Source organism: Nerophis ophidion, linkage group LG05, assembly GCF_033978795.1.
Source record: "Nerophis ophidion isolate RoL-2023_Sa linkage group LG05, RoL_Noph_v1.0, whole genome shotgun sequence".
Lineage (NCBI taxonomy): Eukaryota > Metazoa > Chordata > Actinopteri > Syngnathiformes > Syngnathidae > Nerophis > Nerophis ophidion.
In genome coordinates, this window is record NC_084615.1 from 51153301 (window position 1) to 51163464 (window position 10164).

The 10164-nt window shown below is 45.3% G+C and overlaps 2 protein-coding genes across 4 annotated transcripts in view; one reads left to right on the forward strand and one right to left on the reverse strand.

The window, feature by feature from the left end:
• The window catches only part of LOC133553331 (unconventional myosin-VI-like), a 50817-nt gene extending 49277 nt beyond the window's left edge, over positions 1 to 1540 (forward strand). For all 3 annotated transcript variants that reach the window (XM_061901412.1, XM_061901413.1, XM_061901414.1), the window contains 2 exons: positions 94 to 312; positions 375 to 1540. In XM_061901412.1, coding sequence (XP_061757396.1) covers positions 94 to 312; positions 375 to 574 — 419 coding nt within the window. In that variant the 3' untranslated portion in view covers positions 575 to 1540. The remainder of the gene's footprint in view (positions 1 to 93; positions 313 to 374) is intronic.
• Positions 123 to 8920, reverse strand: LOC133553333 (interphotoreceptor matrix proteoglycan 1-like). The gene is made up of 17 exons (XM_061901415.1): positions 8590 to 8920; positions 7714 to 7947; positions 7485 to 7651; positions 6963 to 7000; positions 6762 to 6796; positions 6587 to 6678; positions 6360 to 6509; positions 6016 to 6074; positions 5751 to 5771; positions 5418 to 5602; positions 5293 to 5345; positions 3620 to 5156; positions 3279 to 3536; positions 2668 to 3185; positions 2327 to 2546; positions 2032 to 2242; positions 123 to 1905 (listed from the first exon to the last, which is right to left on the reverse strand). The coding sequence occupies exons 1-17, from the start codon at positions 8636 to 8638 to the stop codon at positions 1863 to 1865; spliced, it is 3870 nt and encodes a 1289-aa protein (XP_061757399.1). The 5' UTR covers positions 8639 to 8920; the 3' UTR covers positions 123 to 1862.
• Positions 8921 to 10164: the final 1244 nt, after the last annotated feature.

Sequence of the window (10164 nt, forward strand, 5' to 3'; positions counted from 1 at the left end):
ACAAGCAGGTGCGCTGTGCCTGTCATGCATCGTGGCCCATAATTTCCCACTCACGTGGCTCACTGACATTTTTTTGGTGTGTTCTGTCCACAGCCCAGCAGAATTCAGCCCCCCCAATCCCAGCCCGCCAGTATGAGGTGGCTATGAATCGGCAGCAGCGTTTCTTCCGCATTCCGTTCATTCGCCCAGGTGACCAGTACAAAGATCCCCAGGGCAAGAAGAAGGGATGGTGGTACGCCCATTTTGACGGGCCCTGGATCGCCCGGCAGATGGAGCTGCATCCCGACAAGCTTCCCATTCTGCTAGTGGCAGGTAAGTCCGGCTTGCTTTCTCGTTCATGTTGGTGCAAAAGTCATACACTTGTCGTTTTCCAGGAAAAGACGACATGGAGATGTGCGAGCTGAGCCTGGACGAGACGGGTCTATCCCGGAAGAGGGGGGCCGAGATCCTGCCCCGCCAGTTTGAGGAGATCTGGGAACGCTGCGGCGGGATCCAGTACCTGCGCAGCGCCATTGAGAGCCGGCAGGCGCGGCCCACTTATGCCACAGCCATGTTGCAGAACATGTTAAAGTGAGGCCCCACCCTCTGCCTCTAGCCAAGGGACCGGCTAACGAGCTAACAAGCTAACGCAGGGAATGTTTTCTTTCCCTTTCTTGTCCTTCTTCTTTCTTGTGGGCTTCTGCTTCCTGGGAGAGGCGGAGCCAGGCAGGCATCCGCCTCATGTGGAGAAATAAGATGATGACAAGGCCTTAAGTCGACATGGACATTACGTTAACGAGCATTCCTAATTTTATTTGTAATTCCAAGCTGCTAATGATTCCTGTTTTGGTTGATCAATATTCAATAATGATCAATAACTTCATGTTTTCATTAATGATAAATCAATTTTTTTCATTAATGATCAATGACTTAATGTTTTCTTTAATGATCAACAAGTTTGTGATGTAAGTTTCTCAGAAGTGCAATGTTGAAATTAATTAACACAACAAAAAAACAGCCAAAATAATGCTAACGTTAGCATGTTGATGCTATGGAACTAGCTGTATGAGCAAGCAGTTGGCTACACTACCAAGCAGCACCCTGCAAGCTTTATGGTGCAGAATGATCTTTTTCAACAGGGAAAAATTAATCACGCATGTTCACATAATTAGTTTTGATATGTGTGCCGAGTGAGAGTAGGTCAGGTGACCTGGTGAGCCATCTTTGAACTGGAAGCACACTGGATCTTTTTTCTACAGCGTGACTACACCAGTTTGTTTGTAAAGAAACTTTCCACTTGGGTGGCTTAGCAGTAAGCGTCACAGGGGATGTGTTTCTTGTCGCGGCTAATGCATGGGGACGTCATCTTTATGAGACGCTTTGCAGTTGACCTCACTGTCCTCGGTTTGCATCACGTTTCAGTCTGATAGCCAACGTCAATTGAAAACATAGATGCTGTGTGACAGGAACGCCGCCATGCTTCACTTCCACGCATCTGATGTCCTTGCTCCTTTCTCGTAAATAAACACACTGGTGTGTCACCTGGACTTGTGTCCCTGAATGTGTGTGCAATTGTTTCCTTAGCAGACAAGACAAAAATGACAACACACTTGACGATCACTTAGTTTTTGACGTTTGACAGACAGTTGAACAACCTTCACGTCTCTAATGACCATTAAACACACAATGGCCTCAAAACGACTGCAACACCTCCAGAGGACAACGTGAGAAGAACAGTTCGTTGTAAAAGATTTGACAAGCGGTAGAAAAGAGACTTCACTGGAGATGAGGATTGTTTCAGTTAGATGTCTGCGGGAGACAAAAGAACACGGTGAAAAATGAAGAAGTCTTGTGGATCAGCTGACTCCTACATTCTGGGGTCATCACATAACCGAAGCGCCCACCAACTGCTTGCTGCTTTTGGATCTAAGACAAAGAATGGATCACATGACCAGGTGTGTTTTAATCTATACAAACCATTTCTACAGCTAACAATATTTGTGTCTTTTTTTTTTATAAAGGTTATGATGTCGCAGTGGGTAAAGACATCACCTGCACACGGCGCCGTGTCCGGGATCCACATGACATTCAGTGGCAGGCCCACAACGGTCAGGCTGCAGCTCGCAGATGCTCTGACAAGGAAGGCCGTCCACGGACAGAAAGCCTGGCTTGCACTGGCATTGGGCCTCAAGGGAGTGGCGGTCGAGTATGCAGCGGGACCAGGGGTCGCAGGCCAGGAACTTGCATGGGTCGGCCTGGTCGGCTGCAGGAAACGGGTGACGTGAATTGTTAAATTTATTGAAGTTCCATTCAGTAACATTGTGCGTAGCAGGTTAACAAGTCTCACCTGGTTCTACGTCCAGAGAGCGGCTGTCAATGTGTATGTGCAGGCGTTTGGCGGCAGCTGAGCAGAACTCCTCTAGGACACAGTGAACTGCCTCAGTGATGTTGTAGGGCACTGATTTGGCCAGCTTCATGCGGCTGTTGACCACCACGCTGCCTTCGCGAAAGTTCAGAATCTCCAGGTTTTTAAAGCCCGTCAGATTGGCCTGCAGGTACGGCAGCAGCTGTAGGGTCACATAGGACAAATTGTTGCTAACAGCTTCACAGATCGTCTTCACGTCCATAATGGCGTCAACAAGACATCTTTTCACCTCACTTTCACCTCTTTTCACTTCCTTCACTCACCACATTAAGAAAGGTGTTCTCCAGGGACCTGTACTCCGTTGACGTCTTGTTAAAGAGGTCCATGGAGAAGTCCATATTGGTGACACGCAGGCTAAAGAAGACTACCAGCTCCCGACCATGGCTGGCTGTCGTCATTGTGGCAGTGGTCAGGTATTTAACAGGGGGCGGGGCTGTGACACTTATTGACGCGTGTGGCTCAACAAAGCCGCTCCCCTCATCTGGTGACTCTGTGGTTATCGGGTCAGCTTGGTCCAGTTCCTCCGCCAGGTCCCTTACAGCCTCATCCGCTACTGTTGGTCTGCTAGTTTGCTTTTCAGACGATTTCAGGTCTTCGTCAATAACGGTGACAGAGGGTTCATTTTGTCCAGGTACCTCTGCCACCTCAAAAAGTCCAAAGTCTACAGTCGGGCCATGAGACGAGAGTCCAGCAGCAGATGTCACTGGCGGTGCTGCTATTATATAGGTGTCTCCTGGCCGTAAATGTTCTTCTTCAGTCTCCTCTAATGTGACACCCCCTTCTGGCAGTGTCATGTCATAAAAATGACAAAGTGTAAGTCAATGCAGATAATTTCTCTGGTCTTGAACAGCCAGGTCAATGACCTTCTACTCACCTTCTGGGTTGGAAGTTTCAGGTGATTCTCTGGTCGCGTCAGTGTCCGCACCATCAGAAGAGTCCTCAATAAGCAGATGTTCCAGTTTACCTTCCACTTCCTTGTCTGGCCGAACCGCGTTGGGAGTTACAGGCATATTGTCCTGTGGTCTGACATATTGGGGGATCTCCGGAACAACCTCACCAGTGTTCTCCTTGAAAAGATCATCTTCTTCAGCCTCAAAGTGGGAAAAGACCTTAATCGATTCAGCTGCTGGTTCTGCAACAAGTTCAGGAACAGAAAATGTTTGTCCTTCTGGTTCTACAGCATCAAGATATGTTTCTGGCTGTGACGTATAGTACCTGGAACACCTTCTGGTGTAGACTGGCTGATCACAATGTCTCCTGGTTTTGATGATTCGAATGAGTCTGAATTGCCACCTATTTCTTGTGGTTCTCCCTTAAGAATATCTAGTATGTCTTCCTCTGCTTCAGAGATGTCCTCAGGATAACGCTTTTTAGATATATCCACTCGCATGGACTCTTGTGAATTATCCCCTAGATTTGGTTCCTCTAGCCCACCTTCGCTATATTTTGAAATAATATCTGGCGTGTTTATCTCTGTTTCCACGGCGACTTCATCTGCTGTTTCATTCACTTCCTTTACATTGGTCTCTGATTCTGCTTGAGACACCAGAGTTGTTGCCTCAACAACTTCTACTTCTTCCTTTGGAACTACAGTGACGACTTCTTCAAGTAGTTCTGTAACATCAATCATGTTCTCCTCAATTGTTTTGGAACCTTTAGCAACTGATTCTTCTGATGTTTCCTCGAGAAAATCAGGTTGGTGTTTTTCTGAAACATCAGGTAATGTTTCCTCTTGAACATCAGGAAGGACTTCTTCTGAAACACCAGGTACAATTTCCTCTTGAACATCAGGAAGGAGTTCTTCTGAAACACCAGGTAATGTTTCCTCCAGAGCATCAGGAAGGAGTTCTTCTGAAACACCAGGTACGATTTCCTCTTGAACATCAGGAAGGAGTTCTTCTGAAATACCAGGTAATGTTTCCTCTAGAGTATCAGGAAGGAGTTCTTCTGAAACACCAGGTCCGATTTCCTCTAGAGCATCAGGAAGGAGTTCTTCTGAAATACCAGGCAATGTTTCTTCTTGAACATTAGGAAGGAGTTCTTCTGAAACACCAGTGAATGTTTGTTCTTCGAGAGATGTAGGTATTGTGTCCTCTGAAGCATCAGGTCCAGGGTTTTGATGTTTGATGTGTTGTTCATCGGGATGTGAAGCCTCAGTTTGTCCTTCTGCCTCTTGCATCTTTGTTACTTCCTCTGTAGCTTCTTCTATTTGCTCAGGTGCCTTTTTAACATTTTCCTTTTGTTCAAGCATGTCATCTGACTGTTCTTCTAGTGCCAAGCCTTGTGGCTTTAACCCTTTAGGTTCTTTGTTTTCCGTTTCTGTCTCCAGCTGGACAACCTCTATGGAGTCAGTGGGCCTCTGGCCTGTGGTGGTGATGGTGAAGTCAGAGTCTGAAGGTTGGTCATCAGCAGGCGAAGTCCTGGACCAAGTGTGTGTGGTGGTTGTCAGCTGATCCAAAGTGTCTTCATCCACGATGGTAGGGGGGCTTGGCGTGTAGTCTCGAATGAGTTCGCCAGTTTCAGTATGATGGACGCTCTCAATCTTATGAGAAATAATCAGCTCCTCTTCTTCTTGGTTGGATGCATCCTGTGCTTCTGATGCAAACATTAAGTCCTCTTCCGAGGGATCCAGTAATGTGACCAGGGCATTCTCCTTCTCTGAGGGGCTGAGGGCCAGCGCAGGGACGACTTTCGCCAACTCTGAATCATCAGTGAATACTTCAAATTCGTTGTGGGAGTCTGGTTCACTGTCCTGAAAACAAGTCACATGATCAGAATTATTCATCCTTGCCAGCCTACCCCCTATGATTTGCCAATCAGCTCTATGCCCACCTTTTACATTCTCACTTAGTTTTTTGTTCACTTCTGTGTAAGTTTTGTCTCCTTACCTCCCCATCAATGCCCGTCGAATAGGACGAAGTCCGTGCCGGCAGGGCAGCCACTGACAAAAAAAAAAGGCTTTGTCATCATAGGGTCACAAGTTCAAACAGTGTCATATATGTGTGCTGTATACCTGGGTCAAAGTTCAAAGAATCTAAGTCCACCGGAAGAGACGCGTCCTCTCGTAGAGCTTTTCTTACCATCTCCCAAAGTTTGGAGTCTGGTGACGCTGTTGGAACAGCTCCAGCTGTCTCAGGGCTGATTTTCGAGGAGGGCGTTTCAAAGACGAGGGAGTAGTAGACCGTTATACCGCCAACCCTAAACATGTTAACGTTAAACGTTGGTGACAGCAGTCAAATAAAGACCTTCTGAATATTAAGACTTTATTAGCTCCATAGAAATGCTGCAAAAATTCAATAGAAGTGCTCCGGGTTCTAAAACAATGTGCAGTGAAAAATAAAATTACCCGCCGGCGTCCTGTGTCTCGCTTGCATTGGAAACAAGTAGAGAAGAACAGATTAAAGACAGGTAATTTTTTTCTACGATGACAACTAATATCTTGTACATATCTCACAATGTGCACTAGATGCTAGATACGCCTTTACTCTTGCATACTAACTTTGGCATTTCTAACAGAACTTCAGTCTTTTGAGTTGTCTCACAAACACTCGCACATAAACAACTTAGCGCCTGACAGCATGCTGACGTCACATGACTAAGATTCTTCTTACCTGATCCTTAGCACACGGATGCTTTGAAATCCTGGAAGTTTGTCGAAAACGTGCTGCATCTATGAAGAGAAACTTTTTTTCAAACGGTGTAGTTGCTAATCGTCTGGCAGAGCGCCATTATGTTGAGCACATGAATGGCTGCATCTATCTTTGGCCAACAAGACTCTTGCGTGACATAATCGTCTTTGGAGTGCAATCAGATAACTTCCTGCTGGGAAATACCTGTTGTTGTTGTTCTTCTTCCTCTCAGTCGCTAATATTATTCTACACAACAACATCACAGTTTCACCAAACCTATCCCAACCCGTCTTGACTTCCAGATATCCAGAAGCCCCTCTCAGTACCTGGTCCTGCAGGTGATGGGCCAGGTCTATGTACTGAGGCGAGTCAGGGTCATCCAGCAGCTCTCGGTATCCTGGATCTACCAAGTCGATGCTAAACTCCACCATCTGCTGTGCCAGACTTTCAGGGACGATGTTAGGAATGTCCAAGTCCTTGGGGACAACAAGTCGAATAGATGATCCTTCAGAGGACATTGTGTCATCAACAAATGTGTTCATGGCGCTGGTACCTCATCCTTGGTGGTCCACTCATCACCAGGAGTGGAGCTAGAAGGGGAAGTCGACAAGTTCAGGACTATGGTAGAGGTCTGAACTTCTGGACCTGAAGAAGGTGTACGTGAGTCAGAAAAACTGTGTGACAGAATGTGCAGCACACCCGAAAGTCTTTGGTACAACCGATCTTACCGTTGGGAATGACATCAGCGTGAGTCACATGATCTCTGATGACCAATGAAAATATCACGAATCAAAACAAGATTCACTAATGAGAAGAAATTATTCAATACCAATAAATATATGATTAATAATTCTGATAAATATATAACAAGATCAATGAATCAAAAGACATATTGAGTTGTTTTGACCAACAAGAACGTTGACGCCTACCGTGATGGCAGACTCTCGTCTCTCAGGCGCTTCATCCTCTGCACACAAACAACACAATGATGACACAAAACAGCACACACACACAGACACACTCACTGCTCTTTCAATGATGTCATTAAGTAAAGTCTGGAGTGTTTAGTTGGTCCAAAAGTAAAAGAGGATTACTTTTAGATTAAAGATACAACTAAGTAGATTACTTCTTACTACCACTTACTTGGCAGTACTATTACATGAAACAAGCTTCTTTTAGTCTTCACTACATCTCAACACTTGACTTTGCAACGTTTAAGGATATTTGACACAAGTCTAAGTGTATTTGAAGCAATAGCGTAAAATGCTAGCGTAATGATGTGTTACCTTGTTTTCCTGCTGAACATTAATATGAAGTTAGCTATATTAGCATATTGGTATGTTACCAGGTTTTACTTGCAGACTAAACATGTTAGTATGATGTTAGCTAGTGTCGCATGCTACTACTCTGAATAACTACATTAAGCCACAAATAGCACTGTCACAGCTCACCCTGCGGATCAGGTTCAGGTGCTCCTCGGAGCCGCTGAAGTTTCTGGCAATGTTGGAGATACACAGTGACTCTTGCTGGCACACTTGAACCCATCTCTGGTACTCCATGGTCCCAGGAATCCTGTCCAAAAAGATCCTGTAGGCCTCCCAAACAGCCTCCTGGCACACTATCCAATAAGACAGTCATGAGTCAGAGATTGCTCAATTTGGTGGGTGGTGGCAGCCGTACCTCTGAGCCGGTAGTACTCCTGAAAACTGGCCAGAACCTCGCCAATGCTCTCCCGAGGACAGATTCTCACCCCAGAGTGAAGAAACACAGACCTCTTTGATCGACGTTTCAACAGGTCAAACGCCACAGTTTTGGTGGACGGGGTCAACCCGCGTAACACCGCTTCGCGATCAGTGAGAACCGCCGCCACCTCCTTCTTCAGCTCCAAGTTCACATCGAGTCCAGCGCTCCTTCCTATGTTGGATTACAATTGGGAAGAAAAAAAAGTGTTAATCCTTATAGCATTATCAATCCTAATAGCAATGCTAATGTTTATAGCAATATTATGATGATGATGGATTAGATTTATATCGCGCTTTTCTATTGTTAGATACTCAAAGCGCTCACAGAGAAGTGGGAACCCATCATTCATTCACACCTGGTGGTGGTAAGCTACATCTGTAGCCACAGCTGCCCTGGGGTAGACTGACAGAAGTGTGGCTGCCAGTTTGTGCCTACGGCCCTTCCGACCACCACCTATCATTCATTCATCATTCATTCACCAGTGTGAGCGGCACCGGGGGCAAAGGGTAAAGTGTCCTGCCCAAGGACACAACGGCAGCGATTTTTTTGGGATGTCAATAGGTGGGAAGCGAACCTGCAACCCTCAGGTTTCTGGCACGGCCGCTCTACCCACTACGCCATGCCGCCCCTATTAATGGTACTAGGGGTGTTAATGCTAACAGTGTTGATGGCGATGTTAGTGTTATTGCAATCCAAATTATAATACTGATACCGATGCTAAAAGCAATAATAATGCTGATAGCAATGTTAATGTTAATAACAATGCTAATGCACTTTCCAGGCTGTGATCTCGGTCTTCTGCATCATACTCACCTTTGACATGCCAAGCGAGGAACAGCAACAGTCCAAAGGTCCAAAGCATTGTGGGACAGATCTGAATTGAAAGGGTCTGGCAGCTGTGTGTGTTCTCTAGCTCTGTTTCACACGGAGGACCACTGTGGCTCAAAACGTCCTCATGTAATGTGGGATGCAGACGAAGGGACAGTCTTTGGTCTGCTGAGAGGACGGAGGCACAAGTGAGGTTAAAAAAAGTCCACTCTGTTTTAGGAATAATCTGTTTATCTGCTGCTCAGACGTAATCCGACTTTGCCCTGCGGCAGCCGCAGCATTGCCGTCATCCTGTTAGTGGCTTTTTGCCCACAAGACCACCAGTTTGTCCTCGTGCTGGGGGGTCCAGTTGTCTGATTAAAAAAAAGAAAGTGCCGTCAAAACATTCACCTTTGACAGCTGAGACACTGTCCCAAGTTTTCATACTGTCCTTCCTTAATTTCTGTCCTTGCTTACTTTCTGTCCTTACATAATGTCTGTCCTTACCTTATGGATGTCCCTATTTACTTTCTATCCTTTTTGTCTGGGATGTACTAAATGTCTGTCCTTACTTACTTTTTAGCTTTACTTAGTGTCTGTCTTTATTTACTTTCTGTCCTTAATGTATTTAATGAATGTCATCAGATCCTATGAGATTAGATATAAATTTATTGATTTCTTGGGTGTGTGCCCTCAGGGAAAAAGGTTCCAATCGCAGCTACACTGTACTGTATGCAGTGCACACTTTAAAGTGGTTTCCATATATGTTTCGTCAACAGTGTTACTCCCTGCTATCCTGGTGTTAAAATTGTGATGATGCTGATGTCCTCCCAGGTCTAAGGGACAGTCTTCCTTTCACCATGACTCCATTGATTGTTTAATGAGGTAACAATCAGAACAAACTAATACAAACCCCGTTTCCATATGAGTTGGGAAATTGTGTTAGATGTAAATAAAAACAGAATACAATGATTTGCTAATCCTTTTCAACCCATATTCAATTGAATGCACTACAAAGACAAGATATTTGATGTTCAAACTCATAAACTTTATTTTGCAAATAGTAATTAACTTAGAATGTCATGGTTGCAACACGTGCCAGAGTAGTTGGGAAAGGGCATGTTCACCACTGTGTTACATCAGCTTTTCTTTTAACAACACTCAATAAACGTTTGGGAACTAAGGAAACTAATTGTTGAATTGTTATGTAGAGCTTCAGTCGTTCAACAGTCCGGGGTCTCCGCTGTCGAATTTTACGCTTTGTGATGCGCCACACATTCTCGATGGGAGACAGCTCTGGACTGCAGGCGGGCCAGGAAAGTACCCGCACTCTTTTACTACGAAGCCACGCTGTTGTAACACGTGGCTTGGCATTGTCTTGCTGAAATAAGCAGGGGCATCCATGATAACGTTGCTTGGAAGACAACATATGTTGCTCCAAAACCTGTATGGACCTTACAGCATTAATGGTGCCTTCACAGATGTGTAAGTTACCCATGCCTTCGGCACTAATACACCCCCATACCATCACAGAGGCTGGCTTTTGAACTTTACGCCTATAACAATCCGAATGGTTATTTT